At 42.2% G+C, this 24,871-nt stretch overlaps 1 protein-coding gene across 2 annotated transcripts in view; it reads left to right on the forward strand.

Annotated features, from left to right (window-relative positions):
• Positions 1-24,871, forward strand: part of CDC16 (cell division cycle 16) — a 38,816-nt gene that overhangs the window by 10,763 nt on the left and 3,182 nt on the right. The window contains exons 12-18 of one of the 2 annotated variants that reach the window (XM_074378630.1): positions 676-801; positions 7,469-7,621; positions 9,003-9,066; positions 11,489-11,550; positions 12,478-12,613; positions 14,094-14,184; positions 16,597-17,070. In XM_074378630.1, the coding sequence (XP_074234731.1) occupies positions 676-801; positions 7,469-7,621; positions 9,003-9,066; positions 11,489-11,550; positions 12,478-12,613; positions 14,094-14,184; positions 16,597-16,856 (892 nt within the window). In that variant the 3' untranslated portion in view covers positions 16,857-17,070. The remainder of the gene's footprint in view (positions 1-675; positions 802-7,468; positions 7,622-9,002; positions 9,067-11,488; positions 11,551-12,477; positions 12,614-14,093; positions 14,185-16,596; positions 17,071-24,871) is intronic. The other variant, XM_074378631.1, reaches the window with a different exon arrangement.

Raw genomic sequence — 24,871 nt, forward strand, 5'->3', positions numbered from 1 at the left:
GATTAAGGGTGCTTACTCAGTAATCGGCTCTGCATGAAACAGGGAATATGTGGGTAAAAGAAAACTTAGAAAATAAAATGCTTGAAAGTGGGGATCTCACTATTTATGTTTTCCTGGTTTTGTGATGTGTTTTCTTTATTCCTTCTTGTGAGTCACCTAATTGAAGACTGTTTAAGACTGTGTAGTCTGGTCTGTGAACTAAGGTGAGTCACCTGACCATCCGCAGGGTACCACTTAGTCTTTCCAGCCTCAGTATACAAATTCTAAGATGTGAACAATAGTTTATTCTGAAAGTTACTGGGGTTAGGTGGTGCATACAATGCACAAAACAGACCTTCGTTAAATGGTTGCTGCTACCACTGTAGACTAGGTTTCAAAGTGAAGCTCCTGGATTATGGATCAGGTGAGACTTGTAAACTTTACACACGGTGCTCATGGGCTCCACGCAGCACCTGAGAAGTTGTGGACCTTTCCTGAAGTTACTTGAAATTTTGCTTGTACTATTAAAAAACATTATTTTATTTCAGGTGAATTAACATAAATGTTACATTAGCGTTTAATATGTTGACAGCTCGTTTATTTACTTAATTCTGATGTCCTTAAAGGCATCAACTTACATATAGCTAACTTAATTTGAGAATAAATAACATACTTGAATGAAATCTCTTGTTCTAGCAAAGCTACGACGCTCGAGAAGACCTATGGGCCGGCGTGGATAGCGTACGGGCATTCGTTCGCGGTTGAGAGTGAGCACGACCAGGCAATGGCCGCCTACTTCACAGCCGCACAGCTGATGAAAGGGTGCGCAGAGCAAGTCCATTCAGCAGCGAGATTTTATTCTAATGTCTCTGCCATGTGGTTGCTGAGCTCAACAGAAACATAACACTGGTGTCTTGTTAGTAGTTTAGGATTGTAAAGTAACTTGGAAATGAAGGAGAAAGAAGCTGGTGTAGTGATTTTGCCCGGCAGTTTATCTTAACCAGTACAAAGGGGGCTGGCCGACTGGCTCAGGGAACAGGAGGATGGAAGCTGTTTTGCACATGCTCATACAAGAATGAAGGTATTCATGAGCAAAATTACTACTTACATCCTGCTTACGTCCAAATGCATTTATGTGGCTTAATTCATAATCCAAATTCAGAACGGAATCTGCCAGCACTGTGGATTGATACCAGCAGTAAATGTGTTGATGCTGAGTGGGTGTGCCCTGACCCTGACCCTGACCCTGACCCTGACCCTGACCCTGAGAGCGCGTTACTTTGAGGATTGAGTTGCGGTTACTCCTGTTGATTCTTTTTAGAGTCGCCATTGGTTTCACCCTGCAGTGCTGTTTGTGTGGCTGCCTCTGCTCACCGCTGCCCATCTCCGCATGGAGAGGCGCCGGGTATGGGAAGGTGCCTGCCTGGCAGTCTTGGCAAGGGATGTGCCTCTGGAAAAATAGGAATAATAGCATGATTTACTCCCAGGCTTACCATGAGGGGTAGTTGAGATAATACCAGTTAAAGACTTTGTGAGTGTTTGACACGTGGAAAGTACTCAGTGAAAGTTGATTACCTTCATTTCTTTGCTCGTAGGAGTCAGGAGGGGTATCCTGTGCTTCTCTGTATTGAGTTCATCTTACTAGGTTTGATGTATCTTTCCAGACTGTCAGACCCATTTTGGCATCCAGTTCTGCATCCGTATTACCTGTGGCCCCAGCTTTTTTAGTTATATTAAATATGATATGTATGACTTTGATATCTACCTAGCCATCCATGAGAATATTGTAAAGCTACAGCTCCCTAGCTGCTCAGTCTGCCATAGCAAAATACCATAGACCAGTAGTTTGAACAACAGAAGTTAATTTTCTCACAGTTCTTGGGTCTGGGAAGTCTAAGGTCAAGGTGCTCGCGGATTTGGTTCCTGGAGAGAGCTCTCTTCCGGGCTTGCAGATGGCTGCCTTCTCACTGTGTCTCACATGCCAGAGAACTAGGTCTGGTGTCTCTTCCTCTTATAAGGGCACCAGTCCTCTTGTGTTAGGGCCCTGCCCTTCTGCCCTCATTTAACCTTTATTATTTCTTCACAGGCCCTCTCTCCAAATACAGTCATTGGGAGTTAGGACTTAACGTGTGGCTCTAGGGGAAGACACATGCATTCAGTCCCAAGTCCATAATACTAGCATATCACTAGACTACTCCTCCAGATTGTTCAGCTCAGTACTGCTCCACCTCAGTGGTGCTCATACCCAGTCCTTCCTGTGCGGACGGGAGCCCACTGGGTATGAGCCCTAGCCGGTGCTTTGCTGAAGCTTGACTCCAGTGTCTGCACGCACCCCTAGTCTATCAGGCTGGTGAACTGGCAGAAAAAAGTGACTGACTGTGTTTTTTATGACCACATATTCAGGTCTGCTGATTTTATTTTGCTATCCTGGATGTTCAATTCCAGAATACTTATTACTAGTTACTAGGTAGTTAGTAGCTAAGAATCAAAACCAGTGATAATCAGTGACGTAATTAATACCTTTAATGTTTTCCAGTTTGGCGCTCTTCTAGTTAAACTTTCAAACTGGCTCATGAGGATAAGCATTATTTCTCTCTCAGTTTCACTTTCACACCAGAACAGCTTTGCATTTTCTTAACGTGCCCTGTGTTTGGGTAATTGTTTGGAATTGCATACATGTTTTTAAATTTTCTTTATGATTCTTTGAGCCACTGGCTATTTAAGAGTGTGTTGTCTAATTTTCACATATTTGTGAATTGCCCAGATCTTCAGTTACGATTTCTAGCATAACTCCGTTGTGGTTGGAGAACATGCTCTGTGTGATGTCTGTCTTTAAATTTATTGGGCCTTGTTTTATGACCTCACGTCGTCTGCCCTAGAGGATGTTCCAGGTGCACTCGAGACTTCTGCTTGTGCTGGATGCAGCGTCCTGTCACTGTCCCTGGAGCCTGATTGGGTTGTAGTGTCGTCCGAGTCTTCTGTTTTTTTGTTGATCTTCTGCCTCGATATCCTGTCCATTATTGCAAGTGGGGTACAGGTTTCCCCACTTTTTGCAAGTAAAGTGTTCCTGTGAAACCTTTTGTAAGCTGAAATTGCAGACAGTGAGGAAGCAGTTTTCTTTGTCTTAAAGGCAGAAATCCTCTTCAGATTTCCTTTGGTTAGCCAGCCAGATAGACCTCTTGCAAAAGTGAGGTGGTATGAAGCACACCTTCGAACAGCGGGGGTCCCTGTATTGAAGTCTCCAGCTATTATGGTTGAATTGTCTGTTTTTCCCTACAGTTCTGGCAGTTTTTGCTACCTGTATTTTGGGTCTTTGTTGTTAGATTCTTGATGGATTGGGCCTTTTATTGTTATAAAATGTCCTTTGTTGCTTCTGGTGATAAATTTTGTCTTAAGTCTATTTTCTCTGATAGTATAGCCACTCCTCTATTTTGGTTACTAATTGCTTGGTATATCTTTTTCCATCCTTTTACTTTCAACTTGTTTGTGTTTTTTGAATCTAAAGTATGTCTCTTGTAGACAACAAATAGTTGGATAATGGCTTTATTATTGATTCTGCCAGTTTCTTGCCTTTTGATGGAATTTTATCCATTTATGTGTAATACAGTTACAGATGAGGTAAGATCTATGTTTGGCATTTTGGTCTGTTTTTATGTCATACGTCTTTTTCTTCTATTCCTCACTATTTTTTTGGTTAGATATTTTGTAATGTACCATTTTAATTGTTTTTTTAATGTTGTACGTTTTTTGAGGGTTTTTTTTTTAAAGTGGTTATCTTGGGGGTGATAATTAACACCTTAAAGCAATCTAGTTTGGATTAATACCAACTAGGGTGCTTTTCAATACCAGCAACCAGTTCTCTGATTCTCTAGACACCAGCTGGGACCTACAGGTCCACTCAGTTCTGACACTGACCATCCAGAGGTAGTGCAGACCTCGTAGGTTAAGGGCTCAGTCTGTAAGACTGCCCCTCCCCACTCTAGATGCCAGTTGCAAATCCTGGGCCACTTGTACTTTGGCCTGACGACTACTACTCAGGTTCCCACAACCCCCTCCTAAGGTTTGATAATATGCCAGAAGAACTCACAGAACTCAGAAAGGCATTTTGCTTATTATAAGTGATGTAGCTCAGGAGCAGCCCAATGGAAGAGAATGCACAGGGCAGGGTGTGTGCGTGGGGGCACACCACCCTCCCAGCACCTCCATGTGCTCGCCAGCCCAGAGGCTCTCCGAGTCTCATTGTCCAAGAGTTTTCACGGAGCTCAGGCTCCAGCTTCCTCTTCCAGGATGTCTGTACGTAGGCCTAGAAGTTCCAGCTCTCACATTCCTTTATCTTCCTGGTGGCCTGAGATAAACCTGGGTGTGATCAGAGGGGCTCCCGTTATTCAGGAAATCTGTGTAAGCAACCAGGGACAAAATTCAAATTTATTTCTTACCTTAGGGCGCCAACTTAATGTCAATAGATCAGAAGAGTTGCAAACAGAAATACATGTATACTTTCTTATGCTTACCTGTGTTGTTCCTTTGAACTCTTTACTCTTTTACATGGATTTGAGTTACTGTCTCGTGTTCTTTCATTTTGGCCCGTGGGGCTCTCATCACTGTTTCTTGTTGGGCTGGTCTGCTAACAGCGAGTTCTCTGTAATGCGTTGTTAGGGTTATCTCCGTGTGTGGTATTGTTTTCAAAGAGGCTTTGAGAGGAAAGGAGAGGAGGTATATATTCTCACTGTTGTTATATTAACCCTTTTTACCGTCTCAAGCCTTCTTCTTTTGTGCCTGTGGATGAAGATGCTGTCGGGGTGGCTTCCTCACTCCAGCACAGCTCTGCCCTCCCTGCCCCAGCGCTGTTGTTGGGAGCATCACGCTTCTGTGTGTGGAAGGCTTCGTCTTCCACACACAGAAGGCTGTTTATTTATAGACTTTGCTGTGTGATAATTACATATTCACCTTTACTGGTGCTTGTTTTTTAATGTGGATTTGAATTACTGCCTGGGGTCACTTCCTTTCAGCTATAAGAACTTCCTTTAGTGTTTCTTAATGAGTCTGAAATAGAATTTCTCAGTTTCTGTTTCTGAGAATGTTTTAATTTCACCTCCATTTTTAAGAGATAGCTTTGCTGAATATAAAATTCTTGATTGTCATTCTTTTTCTTCCTTTGAGTGTCATCCATCTGCCTTCTTGGCCTGCAGGTATTTGATTAGAAGTCAGGTGTTAATCTTATCTGGTATCTCTTGTATGTTATTAGTTACATTTTGTTACTGCTTTAAAGATTATTAGTTTATTGTTTACTTACTTATTTAGTCTTTTTCAGTGGTTTGACTGTGGTTTGTCTAGGTAGGGATTGCTTGGGAGGTTTTTGAGCTTTGGGATGTGTTTGGCCCAAGTGTTGTTTGCTTTCAGTATTCTTTCTTTCCCCACCCCTTCCTTTCCCCCTTCACCCTCTGGGGCCATCGTGCATGTGTTGAAGTGCTTGATGGTGTCCCAAAAGCTTGTGGGACTGTTCCTTCCTTTCATTCCTTTGTCTGCTCCTCAGACTGGGTAATCATTTGATCTTACTCATGTTCACGGATTTCTTCTGCCTGTTCGAACTACCGATGAACTCTCCTAGTAAGTTTTTTATTTAGTTATTTTACTTTTCAGCTCCAGATTTTCTGTTTGGTTCTTTGTTATAACTTGTATCTGTTGTTGTCCTGTTTGGTGAGACCTTGTTCTCTTACTTGAGTTTTGTAGACATAATTCCCTTTAGTTCTTCGGGTATTAAAAATAGTTTACAGTGTTTCTCTGGTAAACCCAGTGTGTGGTCTTCCTCCAGAGTAGTTTCTGTGGCCTGCCTTTGTCCCCCTGTGTGTTGCCGTACTTGCCTGTTTCTTTGTGTGTCTCTTTATTTTTTATTGTAACTGGACATTTCAAGCAATATAATGTGGCAGTTCTGGAAATCAGATTGACCCTGCTCTACCCCAGAGTTTGTTCTTGCTATTTGTTGTGGCTATTTATTTGATGACTTTGCTGGACTTTTAAAAGTTCTGTGAAGTCTGTGTCCTTCATCACATGAGGCCACATGACAGGTTCTTTCCAAGCTTGAAATGAGTCTCCCCCTCTTCTGAAGGACCCTGCTCTGTACAAGGGCATGCCGGCAGTGTTCCCATGGCTGATACTTCTGCCTAGCCCTCTACACTTACTGCTTGCACTGAGCCCCAGGGTCATCCAGAGATGGGAGACTGGGGCCTTCTCCAGCCTTTCCTGTGCATGCGTATGGCCCTGTGTGTGGCCTTCTGGGTCCCTAGGAATATGTTGGGGTTCTTCAAACCCCTTACGGACATTTGTTCCCCAGATTTCCTGTAAGGTTTTGGTCAGCCTCTTGTTTGCCTCAGTTGGTACAGCTGCCTCAGGTTCATGTTAAACAGTTACCACCAGTTCTTTTCAACAAATGCCCTGGTAGGTAGATGTTTTTCTGGGTGAGCTCTGAGTCAGATCAGATAGAGATAAGCCATGAATGGGCCTTTCCAAGGATCTACCAGATGGGGCACATTGTGACAGTCCTCTGTCAGTGTTTCAGGAGCCCCAGATGCATTTTGTCCCCTCCAGTGGCTGCCAGGCTGCTAGTTTTCTCAGCTGGTGTGGAGCTGGGGAAAAGGAGGTGAGAATCGGACAAGTTCAGTGTCACAGGGTTTGCCGTTCTGAGACTCAGCTGTTTTTTCTAGAGTAAATACTCCTCAGACTGTTGTAAGCTGTTGGGTAACTTCCAAAGTTCTGGAGTTTATTCTGACAGTTGTTGGAGGAATAGACTTTTGGAGCTCCTAACTGCATTTCGGAAGTACTTCCTCCAGGTAAACACATGTAGAGGCTCTTCACGACCCTTCTGTAGACAGGACAGTCTGACTTCAGTCGTAATTGCAGATTAGAGCCAGTGCACATCGCGTGGACGGGGTCAAATCCGTCTTCAAAGAAAGGTTATCTTCCTGTGCTCCCTGGTCTGACAGGGTGAGGAGATGAAAGTTCAGTTAAGGTTAGTTATTCTGGGCCTGGACTGCTACAGAGGCATGAAAATAGGGTGCGCACGACGCGGTTCTGAGCTCTTCAGCGCACACCCATAGCAACTGAAGGAATGCAGAGCTGTTTAGGTGGAGGGTCCGAAGCAGCTTCGCAAAGGGAAGTGGAACTTGAACGCAGTCGTGAGGGGTGAACGTCACTGAGTCAGGGAAGGAGAAGGAAGAAGACAGTCTGCTGGGGGCCAGCCCTTCTACTTTAGAGGGTTTTGTTTTTGTTTTTTACTACAGAAGAATGAAAAATAAGGGTAAACAGGTTGCTGATAGAGTCTAGAAGTGGCAGCTGATTAGTCTAAAAGCCCATTAAACATTCATTAAATATAAGTAAATGAAGTGTTAGAAAAAAGGGAAGGTTTTAAAATTATTTTTGCAGGTGGGATTTGACATCTGCTAAGTTACAAAGCTTTTGGTGTTGAATATGTGAAATTTTCCAATATTTTTAGGTGTCATTTGCCAATGCTTTATATTGGATTAGAATATGGATTGACCAATAACTCAAAACTGGCTGAAAGATTCTTCGGCCAAGCTCTAAGCATCGCACCAGAAGATCCATTTGTTATGCATGAGGTTGGCGTGGTTGCGTTTCAGAATGGAGAGTAAGTACTGAAAGGCCCAAGCCCTTCTGCTCCTCTTCTGTAAACAGAACAAAACCTTCATCACTAGAGCTTAACTGATCAGAGTGACTCTTCATAGATGTTTATTTTAGGGAAGGAGGTGGACAGTTAAAGAGAATAACAAGTGTTACCTTGGAATTCTTTAGAAATGCTAAGCCTGAGTTTTGGTCTCCTTTGCTGTGGGCTGTCACCAGCTGTTAGTTCTAGGATGGGACAGTTGTTGCCAACTCTGTCAAGTCACTGGAGCCCACAGGTTGGCCTGGAGGCCCTGCGGAATCCTTGGTCATCTCTTTGCTGGCTAGGAGTTTGGTTCACACATTTGAGAAAGATTTCGCACAATTTTGAAACAGAAATACTTCTTTTTCAGTTACCAGTTAATCTGAAAATGAAACCAATTAGAATGACCCAGTTTCTGAGTTTCCTGGTTGGTAGCTGAAGCATTACTGTAGTCTTGAATATTTATAGAATAAGTAGTTCAGTGTCAATTAGAAAAAGAACTATCTATAGTCCTTTGCACTAAACTATATAAGTTTTAAAACAGTAAATTAGTACTACTGTAGTGTTTTTTGTGTGTATTCTAAAAACTGGATTATCTAGTATTTATAAAAGAGTTTGGAGCCTTTTTAATAATGTATAGTAACAATTTAATATGCAGTCAATTTATTTGTCACCCTGAAGTCGGTACTTGACAGTGTTTTCACATATGCGAACGAGGGTGTGTCCCAGTGGAGGTCAAACAAGTTGTTCTGCCTTCTTGTTTCCACCCCTATACTGTGAGCAAGTGTTCTTTCTGCAGTCCATTTGGTGCCCCCCCCCCATTTTTGTGCCTTTTGTTGGCTATTTCACTGTTTAAAGTGCTCCCAGATGGAGTGCTGAGGTGCCAGGTAGTGTCCGAAGCATGGAGGCAGGTGCTGGGCAGAACACATGTCCAATGAGCCCTGGTGGTGGGGGGTGGGGTGGTTGTGCTGCTGGCGTGGGCTCAGGGCTGTGAGTCAGCACCATACGCTAAGTAAGGTGTTGCCAAAGAGAAGCAGGTACGGAACAGATACACTGAGCACGTGGTGAAGATGTGAGCAGAGTTTGCAGTCTTTCCCCGGGAGCGGGTGTTTGGCACTGGCTGGAGTGGGGCTCACAGTGACTTCGCAGAAGATAATTTCCTAGAATGTTGAGAATATGCTGTATCTCCTAAAATCATCGCCTCTTGTGATGTTGAGTCATTTATCTCACTTAAATTTGAATTTTAATAAACTATTTTCAGAAGTTTACCTCGTATCTCAATATTACTGGAAAGAGATACATTTTTCTTAAAATGTTTGTACATGCTAATTTTGAATAACCTGCAACCTTTTCCCCTCTATTTCAGATGGAAAACAGCGGAAAAATGGTTTCTCGATGCTTTGGAAAAAATCAAAGCAATTGGCAATGAGGTATTCTATGTAATACCTGTAAATACACACACACACACTCATAATTGTGTTTACTATTAAATGAAAAAAAAATACTGTTAGACAGTGTGTCTTGCCTTGAATGTAATAACCTAGTGTTTATCATAGCAGGTGTTTGTTAATGTTTGACCTGTCCTGGTGCAAAGTGTTTTTCCACATGGTGCAAAGTGAGTTTGTTTCTAATTGAGAGGGCAGGTGTTGGCTGTTTGCTTCTTAAGAGGCTCTAGTTTTGGGCTGTGGGATTAGACAGAATATATTTGATATGGGAAATATGTGATGATTAGTGGAAGCTGGTAGGCAGTGTGGCATCCAGCATGTCCTTTTTGAGAACTTAAGAACCTCGTCTTTGATTCCAGGAATCTGGGATGCGGAAAAGGGTTAGATGTCATTAAATCAGACCTCTCATTGCGCTTCCTTACCTGGTACTTGATGCGTATTTAGGCCTTTAACTAGGGTCCGTCGTGTGAAGCATGTGTGAATTTGTGCTAACAAACTTTCCAGCCAGCGTGGCTGTGTCAGCACTGGTGTTACATTAAAATGACAACAGCTTTAGATACTGTGAGCTTCTGGGGTTGTGGGCTTGCTTGTTGCCACTCTTTGGTTCCTGGTTCTTTTTATTCTCACCTGTGTTGTTTTATTCTGTCTGATTATCACTTCCCAGTTTCGTTCTGTTCCTGTCTGGCACACTTGCCCACAGCCCGCATCTTCCTTCGTTGCGAGTTCCTCTTTCCTGAGGCAGACACAGCTCCCCGGGGCCCTGCCAGGTGGCAGTTTACCTGTCCCTGGAGACAGAGCTTTGTTTACTTTGCTGTCTTATTTGTCAGATGAGCTTAGAAACACTGTACTTCTGAGTGTCTGCACGTGGAGGTACGTGAAACAGGCTCTTCCACAGCTCAGCCTCGGGTGGGCTGGGCAATACATGTTTCTGGAGTATAGGTTGCCACTTACCACCTTGCCAGTTTTCAAAGGGTTTCAAATCCCTTAGGACCTTGCTACTCAAGACTGGACCAGCCGCATCAGACTGGACCTTAGAGCTCATTAGAGGTGCAGACCCTCACTCCTACTGAGCCAGGGTCTGCAGGGTTAGCAAGGTCCCCAGGTGGTTCTCAGGCACAGAGAAGTTTGGGCTGCACTGTCCTAAAGCACACTTAAACTTGAACTGTGTGCTTTGATGATCAGAAGACACTGGATTCTTACAGACATTTAAAGTAATGGTTTAATTACGAAAGCACAAGACTATTAACCTTTCAGAATGCCCATTAAAGGGTTATATGCAGAGGGGGAGATACTGTGTGACTTAGTTATAAACTGCAGCAAATGTCAGAGTAGCCACAGGAAAGCAGTTGTGCCCAGGAATCATTAAGATTTATTTTGCCGACGTGGGCAGCGCCTCCTAGAGCCAGGCCCAGGGCAGAGAGTGCGGCCCAGGTGTGTTTGTTCACCTGGTCCTGACTCACTGCTCACGTCAGCTGTGTCTGAGGCTCTGAGCTGTGCATTGGGAGGGAACAGAGAATGGTTCGGTGTTGACTGTCTTCAGGTCTGTCGGGCGCGTGCACAAGTAAACTGGCAGTGATGACAGTGCACGGACCCGCTCTGGTGGATGGAGTAAGGGAGGCCTCGCAGACTTGAGGGCAGGTCCAGGAGGCCTTGCGGCCACGAGGACACACACCTCAGTTCTAAAGGACGGATGGACGGCAGGCGGCAGAAATAAGGAAAGGGGTGTTTTCAGGTGTAGAGAATGGTGCATGTGAAGTTGGAGCTGGGTCAGTGTGGCGCGGATTTTGAGCTCACAGAGAATGTCAAGAAACAGGGTGGGAGGGCTGAGTGCAGGTCTTCAGGGACCTTAAAGACAACGTGAGAGTTTGCGCCTTGTCCTGAGGTGGCAGGACAGTGAGAGGGTTAGGACGGGCAGTCCGGTCAGACTCACGAGGCCCACAGGTCTTGTTAATGGGGGTGCAGTTCTGATGAAGAGGCTGATGAACAGGCCTCGGTGACCCTGGAGTGGTCAGGGAGGATGTGGGTGCTGAGGGCAGGGGTGACACTGGGGAGGTGGGATGGCAGGAGAGACAGCGTAAGAGTTCAGCATGTGGCTCATTGGGGTTGAAGTACTTGTGAGATTTCTGAGTAGAGATATTTGGGAGGCAGATGGAAAGCTCTGGCCTGGAGGTAAATTTGAACTTCTTCAGCACAGAGGGCTCCTTGACAAGTTGTACTGTTGGGATACTGGAGTCCTCAGGATGTCTCGTCTGGTAGGGAAGCTGGAGGCGCTGGACACTCTTGCCTGGTGCTGTGGGAGCACCAGGAGGGAGCCCCTCGCTCATGAAGATGCTTGAGTCAGCCCGATGCAGACGCTTGGGCTGAAAAGCACAGTGTAAACCCTGCATCTGATGTTGCTCTGTTTTAGGTGACAGTTGACAAATGGGAACCTTTGTTGAACAACTTGGGGCATGTCTGCAGAAAACTTAAGTAAGTGAAGTAAAGCATTTTTAGAAATATTCTTTGTGACTAAAACTTTGCTTACTTTTGTGTAGCCTTTTCCACATTTTATAAGATCCTCCAGCTTTCTTGTACTTGGCTACTCAGATTTAACAAGGACCAAAATAATTGTTTTTATCATCTCTGTTGGTATAATTTTACTTTAGAAATACATTGAGAATTATAATAACTTTTATTTTCTTAGATTAAAAATTTTTAATGTTCAGAATTGGGAGAATTAAGACAGCAGGCCCCAATTAAAACCGTATCCATCCCTCACTCTCTGTTTTCCTCTGGTTACCAGTTTTGTGATGTGACAAACAATAACAATTGAAAAATAGATTCTTTGGTTAAATGAGTTTGGGAAACTTGAGGCTACTCAGAATTTAGCAGGTTTTTCAGGATTTCTTGGAGTCTTTACTATTTATTAATGAACTGCAGCATTTCCCAAACATTTTTGAGCACAAAACCTTTTTCTCACAAAAGGTTTTACAGGGCAAGGATTCCGGAGAGTTTTGGGACATGCTGCTCCCAGTAAGTCCTGTGGACCTTAAAGCATAGCTGTCTGGTTGCTTTTAACCACCACTGGTGTGGGGGCTTGTCTTCACATCCAGAAGACCCTGCCGGGTGATGGTCGAGAGTGGGGCTCTGCTTTCAGTCTCCCGCCAGGCTCCACACCAGGCCCCACACAGAAGGCAGCTGATAGCCCTGCAGGAGTGCCACCCCGGCGGGAAGGCAGGAGGACACACGGAGGGGGTTAGACACACTGGTGGGGTGGAGGCTGTCACAGTCTGGACGTTACTCTGATAGAGGAAGGAGTTTCTTTCTTGTGTGTTCTTGTAGGCGCATGCTTTTCCGGACATGGTACCCACTGATTGTTCTCTCCTCTTGTCCTCCTCCCTCCTGCCTCCCTCACAGGAAGTACACGGAGGCCCTGGACTACCACCGCCAGGCCCTCGTGCTCATCCCTCAGAACGCGTCCACCTACTCTGCCATCGGGTACATTCACAGTCTGATGGGCAACTTTGAGAACGCTGTTGACTATTTCCACACAGTATGTCTCTCGTTTGTGTCTAACTTTAAATCTTGTTACATTTACCACTTTTTTTTTAAGATCTCTTCTAGGCAGTGTTTTGTTACTTTACAAAAGTACGGTTTAAGTTTATGCTTTAAAATTCTTCAAGCAACCTGTATTTTATTGTTTTCTTTGCAGAGAAGAGTCTGTGCACGTTGTACAGTGCTCATCAGAATAGAAACAGTTGTGAGACCCGTCCTGAGTATCAGTGAGACGCGGGTCTGGGGTGTTCGCCAGCGCAGTCTCAGCTGGGTGTGCGTCTGTGGGAGCCCTCAGGGAGCTCTCCTATTTATGACTGTAACTAATTCCCTCAGACCGCATTAGTAGATGGACAAACTGTTTGCATTCATCACAAGGAAAGACTCTCTCCTTAATCCATACACAGTATTTCATCAAGTCTGAGACACCATTAGTAAGCAAGATGATCACACGAAACAAATACGCTGCCATTTAAACTTTAACACAGTTCTAGCCTATTGTTTCAGATTTTCTTTGTACTTAGAAAAAGTGTTCTTTTGGACGTATGAGGACATAGATTTTTATCAGGGATCACTCTAATACCTACATAAAAAAAGAAGATATAAATGAAAGATGTTCAGTTCTTCACACTCAGAGTTTGGTTCTTCTAAATCAATATTCCTGTTTTCCCCAAATTGTGTCCTGGTGTCAGTGCTCACACCCCACTCTTCCTTCAGGTTCCTCCCGGCCAGTGGCATTGGCTCTGCCAGAAAGGGTCACCAGAAGGTTTTTAGATGACAGCCACAACTCAGGTGTCTTCTTTAAGTGTTCCTCACGTGGTCTGTGGTCTAGTGCATGCCACCAACGAGGCCACCAAGTCCACAATGCTGATGCATGTACCCTGATCACAGCTGTGGCTGGCTGACCGCAGTACTAAGGAACCTCCGGTTGAAAGACTTCCCCAGTTCAGAAGTGCTAGAATTTGAAAAAAATGGTGAAATAACTGTATTTGGAGAAAGAGATAAAATATGAGAAAATTCTGTGTTTTAAAGGTGAAATTTGTGAGTGATAGAGAGACTTTCAGGCAGGATGATCCTGAGGAACCGCTGAGACACCTAGAGCACGCACGGAGCGACTCACAAGTGTGACTGGCAGCTTTATAGTTCATGTGGCCTTTCAGATGTCTGTACGTGTCTTCTGTGATTTAGTTAATAACAAAGGGCTCTCTGTGGAGGTGGAGTCTTTACCATCTTCTGGAGGAGGGAGTTTCAGACACAGAAAAGGAAAAGAACAGTGTGATGACCCTCTGTGTCCTGTCACCCAGTTTCAGCAGTATCGAGACGTGTCCCCTGGTGATGGCTGTGTCCCCACAACTCTCACTTCCTCCACCCCCATCCTGGATTCCCTGGAGTATGTTGAATTGCGTCCTGTGGGACTATTTTTAGCCAAAGAGAAGGAAGTAAGTTTTCCTGTAATAACCAAGCTGCGTCTTTCCTGGCAGGCCCTGGGTCTTCGGCGAGATGACACCTTTTCTGTCACGATGCTTGGTCACTGCATTGAAATGTACATTGGTGACTCTGAAGCCTATATTGGTGAGATTATAATTATTCTTGTTGATGTTGTATTCCGTTGTTTAGACTGTCGTTTATCTCTGTTTAGGTTTCTCAAATTCTCATGCACTGTCCTCAGTTTATCTTTCTAATCATCCTAACTGCGTTAATATCAAGGAACTTCATTTGTTTCAGTTGAACAATGTTGTGGGAATTAGTGATTCATTAAGTGTCCATTCAGTTTAAAGTTGAGTACTACTATAAGCAAAATACTGTTACAGAATATGCATAAAGCAGTGTGATGTACAGGAATCAATCTAATTGCAACACTGAAAGAAATCTTGAGAGATTTTTCTAATAAACAAGTAAGCAAAGTGTAGCATGTTAATCTTTGCGCTTCAGTGGGACAGTAAGTCGGCTTACATTCATATTACAGCGCTAGATAGTTCTTTAACTTTTTTTTTTTTTTAAGATTAGCGAGTCATAAGATAAGCTTGTATGGAGTTGCTGCACTTGGGCGTCATTTAGTTACGAACATTTTAAGGTAAGGAGGGTTTCAGTGAGGTTAAGTTTTGAGACCTGGACTTCGGGGTAGGCAAAGATTTCTTTAACAGGATGTAAAAGCTGTTAGGAGGAAAAGATGGTAAATTAGGCTTCAATAAAATTAAGAACTAATGTTTATCCAAAAACACTATTAACAGAGCAAAATGGCATATCATAGACCAGGAGAAGTCACCACAATATATAGGCTTATCAGAGAACTTGTGTCGTGAATACGAAATCCTACAGTAAGGGAAAGTTCAGCCAAAAATGGGCAAAATACTTGAACAGGAGCTTCACCAAAGAGGACATTCAGATAATTAGAAAGCAAATGAAGGTGCTCAGTACCATTACTTACCAGGAAAGTGAAGCAGAAACCACAGTGAGGCAGCACTGTGGACCTGCCAGAGTGGCTAAAGGTGCGAGGTGCCGGTAGCTCCTCGTGTTGGTGATGACGCGTGCATTACTGGTTGTTGGTGGGGGTCCAGCAGGTAAAACCTCTTTGGAAAACTGTTTAACAACACAGCTGCTGACGTGTAGCAGGCCTGTCATATCTGTTACCTGTTGCCGCCTGACGCTGCTCCAACCACAGAGACACACTGCTCCTCGCAGCCTGCGGGCTGGCTGGCTTGCTTGGTGGTCTCGTTCACTTGGTGGGGCCGACGTCCAGAATGGCCTCGTCTGTGGGGTTCTCACTGGAACAGCTGGGCTCTCCGTGGGTCTGTATCCCAGTCTCTTCATAGCACCGTGGCCTCAGGGTCCCGAGGGGCAGTATCCAAACCTTCAAGACCTCTTGGTCTGGGAGTCGCACAAAGTCACTTTCATCGCATTCTGTACATCAGTATGAGCGACGCGACTATGTGCAGAGTCCACACAGGAGGGTCAGGGTCAGGGGCATGGGTGATGGGAGGTGTGGCTCGTTGGGGGTGGTTAGGGCAGTGAGTGACCTGCCACACCGACTTTATGATGTAGCGGTTATGCTCCTGGGTTATGCCCAGGAGAAACAGGTGGCTCAGTGAGTTGGTATTCACTCGCAAGATTGCACACAGCAGCTTCATTCCTGGCAGTGTCTCCTGCACATGACCGACTGTGCGTCAGTAGGAGATGGAGACCAATGCGCACTTCAGGGACCAGCTGCTGAGTCGTGTTGTGGCATGTGTGAATCTCACAGATTTTGACCAGAAAAGAATATATATATGATTAATTCCATTTTTATGGAGATTAGTGATAAGCAAAACTAATCGGTGGTAGAAGAATTGGAGTAGTGATTGAAAAGCGAAGTGTTCATTAGAGAGGCCTGAGGAGGTTTTCTAAGAGCTGGGAGTGTTCTGTTTTGGTCTGGTGGTGCTGATGTGGGTGTGCACATAGGTGAGAAGTCACCTAGCTGTGCACGCTTTTTGGATTGTATGTCATGGCTCAATTTTTTAAAACTTAAAAAACAAAGAAGGGACTTGAACTCTGTCATCCTGAAGACCTTGGGCTGGAATCTCAGCTTTACCACTCAGTAGCGGCTTTGGGGCCAGTGTGAGGCTTAGTTTCCACGCTTGTCCGAGGAGGAGTTGTAAGGCTTAAATGCAGAAGTCCTATGAAGTTAGGCAAGGTCTGGAGAAACAGTGCCGAGTGGGACAGATGTTTTACCTGTCCTCACAAAGGTAATGGCCTCGGAGGTGCGGAGGCTGCTGAGCCCCACTAGGCCGAACCTGCCTGTGCTTCTGAACGTCCTCCCGGCCGTCGCCCTTCATAGTAAGAATCAAAAGAGCAGGGGAGTGACTGGAACGTCTTTCTCCCAAGCTGTGCTTGTGCCCCTGAAAGTACATTCGGCCTAAATGACGGAGCAGTGTTATGTATCGATGGAAATGGCAGGTAAGTGGAATCTCTTACTTTGTTCTTACTCTGGCATTTCTCTCTTTCTAGGAGCAGACATTAAAGACAAGTTAAAGTGCTACGACTTTGACGTGCATACAATGAAGACGCTAAAAAACATTATCTCACCCCCGTGGGATTTCAGGGAATTTGAGGCAGAAAAACAGACTGTGGAGGAAGCAGGGCTTGCGCCGCTGGTGGCCTCAAGGAAGACTCCAGATTCCAGACCTTCCTTGGAGGAAGCATTTGAAATTGAAATGAATGAAAGCAACATGATGTTAGAGACGTCCATGTCGGACCACAGTATGTGATTCCATGCGGGCCGCTTCCACGCCGTCCTGGAGAGGTCAGCGTTTCATCCTCCTGTGGCTCGAGAGTTGCCCGTCGCTCATCACGCTCATCACGCACCCCAGCCACACGTCTGCATTCGGGAGTGGAGACCTGGCCTGAGGGACTGGATGGCACACCTTTGCAGCACATGTTTTCTGGCCCTACAGAATAGCTATATGAAGTGAAATAAAGAAGGTAAACCCTCGTTTACGTCTTTTTTTCTTTCTCAGTAGATTTTTATTTTGGACTAATTTTAGATTTACAGAAAACCTGTAAAGGTCGTACAGAGAGCTTCCGTACATCCTCACCTGGTCCCCCGTTGATAACATCTTGCATCCCATGGGACTTTTATCATGACTAAGAAACCCACGTTGGTATGTTTCCAGCAGCTAAACTCCAGACTCTTGGGTATCACCCATTTTCCCACTGATGTCCTCTTCCTGTGCCTGTGCCCAGGGGCCACACGGCCCAGTCTCCACTTCCCCCAGGCACCTCTTGTCTGTCATGAGCTGAACAGTTTTGAGGAGGACTTGTCAGATATTTTCTAGAGTGTCCCTCAATTTTGAGTTTGTTTTGAGTACGTCTCATGATTGTTTTGTTAACTAGTTTTGAGTATTTCTCATGATTAGACTAGGGTTAAGGGTTTTGGGGAAAATACCTCAGTTGTGAAGTACCTTTCTCCTCACATCACGTCAGGGTGCCCAAGGCCAGCGTGGTGCCCGCAGGAGGTGTTGGCCTTGTCCCTGGTGACAGTGGTGTCTGCCAGGCCTCTGCACTGTAGTCAGCGTTTCCCTTGCTGTGCTGTGTTCTTAGATGTCAATCACTAGGCCCAGCCCACCCTCCGTCGGACTAGGGTTTAAGCTCCATCCTCGGGATTGTGGGGTGGGGGTATCTGCACATATTATTTGGAATTTTTCTGTAATGAAATTTCATCTCTTCTCTCCAATTTATTTATTCGTTTTATTTATCCCATTTATTTATTTATCAGTGTAGACTGCTGTTATATATATTTCCTATTTTAGGTTAAAATTCTGTACTAATATTATTTATTTTGTGGCTTCAGTTGTTTCAGCTTTGGCCATTGGAGCTCTCTGAGCTGGGCTCCTGTGTCCCTGTGACTTTCCTTTTGGTGAAGTGCACAGGACATAAACTGTGGCCTTCAGTGAACAATCGCGAGCGCTGTTGGTGACAGCTGCACCACTTAGTGCGAGACAGGTGTTGGGGGGGGTTCGTGTACGGGGCTCTGCCTCTGCTCACCTAATGCGCTGAGAAACAACGTGTGTGCAGGTGCGGACAGATAGCCTTTTTCACCGTTTTCAAGTGTATAATTTAGTGGCATTTATTTCCAGCTTTTCTTCATGACTGCAAACAGAAACTTTGTCCCCATTAAGCAGTAATTCCCCACTCGTCCCGCCTTCAGCCTGTGGTAATCTCTAAGCTAATTTCTGTCTCTGAATTTGCCTATTCTGGATAATTTCATGTAAGTGGAATCATACAGTATTTGTCCTCTTCTGTTTCGTTCATTTTATTTAGCATAATATTAGCATGTTGGAGCTTTTATCAGAACTTCATTCCATAGTGTTGTGGCTGAATGCTATTCCAGTATGTGTATGTTTACCACTTACCTACCATTTATCTGTTGGTGGACACTTGGGTTGTTTTCATCTTTTAGCTACTGGCAATATTAACTTTTTGAGGATGTGGCACACTTTTTTCACAGTGGCTGCACTATTTTACATTCCCACCAACAGTGCATGAGGGTTTCAGTTTCTCCGCATCCTCACTGCTGGTTTTTACTGGGTTTTTTTGTTTTTTGTATTGACTGTAGCCATCATAGTAGGTGGAAGTAACACCTCATTTTGGTTGATTTGCATTCCCCTAGTGACTAGTGATGTTGAACAGCTTCTCCTGTGCTCATTGGCCATTTGTGTTTCTTCTTTGGAGAAATGTCTATTCAGATCCTTTGCGCACTTTTAAATGGAGTTGTTTATCTTGTTGAGTTGCCGGAGTGCTTTGTGGATTTTTGATATTAAACCATTGTTAGGTCCAAAGTATGCATGTATTTTCTCCCATTTTTTGAGTTGTCTTTTGACTCCCTTAATTATGTACTTTGATACCCAAAAGTTTTTAAATTAATGAAATCCAATTTATTTTTTTCTTTCATCTTTGACTTTTGTAGACTGTGCTTTTGGTGTCATATTTAAGAAACTTGCTAAATCCAAGGTTATGCAGAGTTTCACTATGTCTTCTTCTGAGATTTTTATAGTTTTAGGTCTCACAGTTAGGTCCTTGATCCATTTTGAGTTAATTTTTGTATATGGTGTGAGGTCCCGCTTCATTCTTCTACATGTGGATGTCCAGTTTCCCAGCACCATTTCTTGAAGAAACTATTGTCCTTGTCCTGTTGAATGGTCTTGGTGCCCGTGTTGAACTGATGATAAATATGAGGGTGGGCTCTGGGCTCTGAACTCTGTTCCTTTGGTCCCTGTGTGTGTCTGTATGCTAGTGCCACACTGTTTTGTTAACTAGTTTTGTAATAAGTTTTGAAGTAGGAAAGTGTGAGTTCTCCGACTTTGTTATTTTTCATGGTTCTTTTGACTATTTTGGGTTCCTTGAATTTCCATATTAATTTTAGGGTTTTTCTTTTTTCCATTTCTGGGACAAAAAAACCATTGGGATTTTGATAGGGATTTCATTGAATTTGTGTGTCTTCTTAATATTATGTTTGATCCATAAACACAGGATGTCTTTTCATTTATTTATCTTTAATGTCTTTCAGCAGTGTTTTACAGTCTCCATTGTACAAGTCTTTCACCTCCTTGGTTAAGTTTATTCCTAAGTATTTTATTCTTTTCAATGCTTTTGTGAATGGAATTGTTTTCTTAATTTTATTTTTGGATTATTCATTTCTAGTGTATAGAGTTAGAACTGGTTTTTGTTTGTAGACTTTGTATCCTGAATGTGTTTATTAGTTTTAACAAATTGTACGTGTGTGTGTGTGTGTGTGTGTGTGTGTTCTTCAGAATTTTCTATGTAATAGGATCATGTCGTTTGCAAAGAGAAGTAGTTTTACTTCTTCCTTTCCAGTTTGGATTCCTTTTGTTTCTTTTCCCTGCATAACTGTTGGCTAAACCAGTTCTAGTATTTTGCTGAACAGAAGTGGCACAAACAGGCATTTCTCATCTTTAAAGGACAGCTTTCCGGCTCTCTTATTAGATACATGTATGTTTATACTTGTTGTATCTTCTGAATCCATGTAAAATAAGCAGATGATTATCAGTAACGTCATTTTTTTCATTTTTTAATCAAAGTATAGTTGATGTACAATATTATATAAGTCACAGGTGTACAATGGTGATTCACAATTTTTAAAGATTGTATTCCATTTAAAGTCAAAATACTGGCTATATTCCCTGTGTTGTACAGTACATTCTTGTAGCTTATTTATTTTATACATAGTAGTTTGTACCTCTTAATCCCCTTCCCTGTCTCACCCCTCCCCTTCCCTCTCCCCACTGGTAACTACTAGTTTGTTCTCTATATCTATTTCTTTTTTGTTATATTCACTAGTTTGTTGCATTTTTTAGATTCCACATATAAGTGATATCATATGGTATTTCTTTCTCTGACTTACTTCACTTAGCATAATACCCTCGAAGTCCACCCATGTTGTTGCAAATGGCAAATTTTTACTTTTTTATGGCCGAGTAATACTGTTATATATATATATATATATATGTATCTCACACATCTTTATCCATTCTTCTGTTGATGGACACTTAGGTTGCTTCCATATCTTAGCTATTATGAATAGTGCTGCTGTGAACATTGGGGTGCATGTATCTGCTTGAATTACTGTTTTTGTGTTTTTTTGGGGTACTTACCCAGGAGTGGAATTGCTGGATCATATAGTAGTTCTATTTTTAGTTTTTTGAGGAACCTCCATTCTTTTCCATAGTTGATGCACCAATTTATATTCCCACTGACAGTGTATGAGGGTTCCCTTTTCTCCACGTCCTTTCCAACATTTGTTACTTGTGTTCTTTTTGACAGTAGCCGTTTTGACAGGTGTGAGGTGATATCTCATTGTGGTTTTAATTTGCATTCTCTGATGATTAACAGTGTGCACGTGCATCTTTTTATGTGCCTGTTGGCCACCTGCATGTCCTCTTTGGAGAAATGTCTGTTCAGGTCTTCTGCTTGTTTTTTACTGAGTTTTTGTGTTTTTTTTTAAGTTGTATGAGCTGTTTATATATTTTGGATATTAACCCCTTATCAGTCACATCATTTGCAAATATTTTCTCCTATTCTGTAGGTTGTCTATTTTTGTCAATGGTTTCCTTTGCTGTGCAAAAGCTTTTAAGTTTAATTAGGTCCCATTTGTTTTTTGGTTTTTTTTCTTTCTTTCATTTCTTTTGCTTTAGGAGACGAATCTAAGAAAATATTGCTAAAATTTATGTCAAAGAGTGTTCTGCCTATTTTTCTTCTAGGAGTTTTATGGTTTCCAGTCTTTCATTTAGGTCTTTAATACATTTTAAATTTATTTTTTGCATATGGTGTTAGAAAATGTTCTGATTTCATTGTTTCACATGTATCTGTCCAGTTTTCCCAACACCACTTATTGAAGAGACTCTCTTCTCTCCATTGTATTTTCTTGCCTCCTTTGTTGTAGATTATTGACCACAAGTGTGTGAGTTTATTTCTGGGCTCTATCCTGTTTCATTGATCCATGTGTCTGTTTTTGTGCCAGTACCATACTGTTTTGATTACTGTAGCCATGTAGTATTGTCTGAAGTCAGGGAGCAAGATTCCTCCAGCTCTGTTCTTTCTCAAGATTATTTTGGCTATTCAGGGTCTTTTGTGTGTGCATACAAATTTTAAAGTTATTTGTCTTAGTTCTATGAAAAATCCCCTTGGTATTTTGATAGAGATTGCATTGAATCTGTAGATTGCCTTGGGTAGTATGGGCATTTTAACAATATTAATTCTTCCAACCCATGAACACACTATAGCTTTCCACATGTTTGTGTCATCTTCCGTGTCTTTTGTCAGTGTCTTATTCTCTTCCAAGTACAGGTCTTTTACCTCCTTAGGTAGGTTTATTCTTAGGTATTTTACTCTTTTTGATCTGATGGTAAGTGAGTTTGTTTCCTTAATTTTTCTTTCTGATCTTCCATTGTTAGTGTATAGAAATGCACAGATTTCTGTATATTAAATTTATATTCCAAACTTTACCAAATTCATTGATGAGCTCTAGTAGTTTTCTGGTAGCGTCTTTAGGATTTTCTATGTACAGTATCATGTCATCTGCAAACAGTGACAGTTTTACTTCTTCCTTTCCAATTTGAATTCTGTTTTACTTCTTTTTCTTGTCTGATTTCTGTGGCTAGGACTTTGGAAATTATGTTGAATAAAAGCGGCAAGAGTGGGCATCTTTGTCTTATTCCTGATCTTAGAGGAAATGCTTTCAGCTTTTCACCATTGAGTGTGATGTTAGCTGTGGGTTTGTCATATATGGCCTTTATTATGTTGCAGTATGTTCCGTCTGTGCCCATTTCTGGAGAGCTTTTGTCATAAATGGATGTTGAGTTTTATCAAAAGCTTTTTCTGCATCTATTGAGATGATCACATGGTTTTTATTCTGCGATTTGTTGATGTGGTGTATCACATTGATTGATTTGCAGATGTTGAAAAATCTTTGCATCCCGGGGATAAATCCCACCTGATCATAGTGTATGATCCTTTTAATGTGATGTTGGATTTGGTTTGCTAATATTTTCTTGAGGATTTTTCCGTCTATGTTCACCAGTGATATTGGCCTGTAATATTCTTTTTTTGTGATCTCTGTCTGGTTTGTGTATCAGGGTGATGCTGGCCTCGTGGAATGGGTTCAGAAGTGTTCCTTCTTCTGTGACTTTTTGGAATAGTTTGAGAAGGATAGGTGTTAACTCTTCTCTAAATGTGTAGTAGAATTCACCTGTGACACCATCTGGTCCTGGACTTTTTTGGTGGGGAGTTTTCTAAATTACTGATTCAATTTCATTACTGGTAACTGGTCTGTTCATATTTTCTGTTTCTTCCTGGTTGAGTCTTGTTAGATTGTACTTTTCTAAGCGTTGGTCTGTTTCTTGTAGAATGTCCACTTTATTGGCATATAGTTGTTCGTAGCAGTCTCTTTTGAACCTTTGTTTTTCTGTGGTGTCAGCTGTAACTTCTCAAGTAAAATCTCAAGATTTAACTACTGTTCTGACTTTTAACACATTAGATTATTTTCACCTCTTCTGGATTTTTAGGGCTATATACATGGACTTACACATTATGTACTCATTTGTATCTGGTTTCTGTCACTCAGTATTATTTTGTCCAGGTTTTTAGTTGTTTACATGTGTATGAGGACAAATTTAGTATATATTTTTCCATGTTGATTGGAGGCAAAAAACCTCTTAATGAACTCTTAATAATTTAAAGTTGACCTTGGGTTTTTTTCTTAAGATAGAAAGTTTGGTCTTTTATTTCTTGCTTTTCTTTGCACTTCTGGTGTTAATTCATATTTTGATGTATTTGTTTTTAATACATCACAAATTTGTTAGCTGCTGTTTAGTTTAGGATGTTTGCAACTAGGATCATCAAAGACTGATCTACTATGAATTACCTTCTTGAGCTGATTATCTTCATAAAGTGACATGGACATTTTTCCTTCTAGAACAGCTTACGTAAAGGAGCAGTTACTTGTTCTTTGAAGGCTAGAAAAAGACCTGTGAAGCCATCTCGATGTGATGTGTCCCTTTTGAATTCTTTCCTACATTTTATTTTGTTAGTGCCATGAGTTGCTTCCTGCTATTTAGACTCAAATAGTGTGTTACTGAGTTTTCACTTTTCTTTTTAAATGCCTTTCTGTCTCTTCTGTCAGGCATCACGTGTGCCTATTTTTATGCCTCCCCTCTCTTTAGCTGGGCTAGAAAATCAAATGGTGGCACCTAATCACTTTTAAAATAAGTTAAAATGAAGGTATTTTATTAATACTTTTTTACATTTATTTGGCCCACCAGACCAAAATATTACTTCATTTAGATTTTTCATTGAACATGTGGTGTGGTTTTTTAGGTTTCTGGAAGAGTGAACTCCTGATCAGTAAGCATGACCTTGCTGGCAGTTCTTTAAGACATAAGAGACAAAAGCTTCAAGACATTTGATAAACTGTTTCATATCAGCAGCAGTCTAGTATCAGTGTTGTCTTCACAGCGTGTCAGAAAGGTAATGTGTGATTGTACTACCAAGTGTTTTCCTGTTATGACTCAGTTCTCTGGTCTCTGGTAATGATGCCTAGTTTCCTAAAAAGGCAACTTTCTTAAGTGACCATGCTGTCATCTTCAAAGAAAAGTGGAGTGTAATAATCACCAGCTGCTTTAAGCTACTGTCATCCATCAGTTAGAGTGGTTATAATTTACCTGGAGTAATACGTAACACTTCCTATGACCAGCATTTCCCCCAGGATCACAGTCATGGGTGGAGTGTTCAGTTAAGCAAAAGCAAAGTTACCTACTATATTCACTGACATTTGGAGATTATTTAACACTGCTTGGTTTTGAATTTAGTTCTCAGTATTTTAAACAGGATGTGTTGGGCAATGTGTAGGAAGCTAGATTTTTTTTGTGCTGCACTTTTTTTTTCATATAAAATCATAAGCGGTTTTACAAATGTATTTCATTTACTGTGTCTTGAAATTTGTATTATACAACTTTATTTAAAGAATAATTTCATCAGACAAACCTGAATTCTAGAGTTCTGTCATTTTTGTGAAACCATTTCTCAGAACTTTATTGGTAATAACAGGAATTAAAGAATCAGAGGGAGTCGTTAAAAATCGACAGTGGTGGAAGTTACAGTGGGGGAAAAGAAGAACATTTTGGCATTTTTTCTGGGTAAACTACAAGAAATGGACATCCAGCAAACATGTGAGTGCCTGGGCTGGGCACACAGCTGAACGAAGACAGGG

This window comes from Camelus bactrianus, chromosome 14 (assembly GCF_048773025.1).
Source record: "Camelus bactrianus isolate YW-2024 breed Bactrian camel chromosome 14, ASM4877302v1, whole genome shotgun sequence".
Lineage (NCBI taxonomy): Eukaryota > Metazoa > Chordata > Mammalia > Artiodactyla > Camelidae > Camelus > Camelus bactrianus.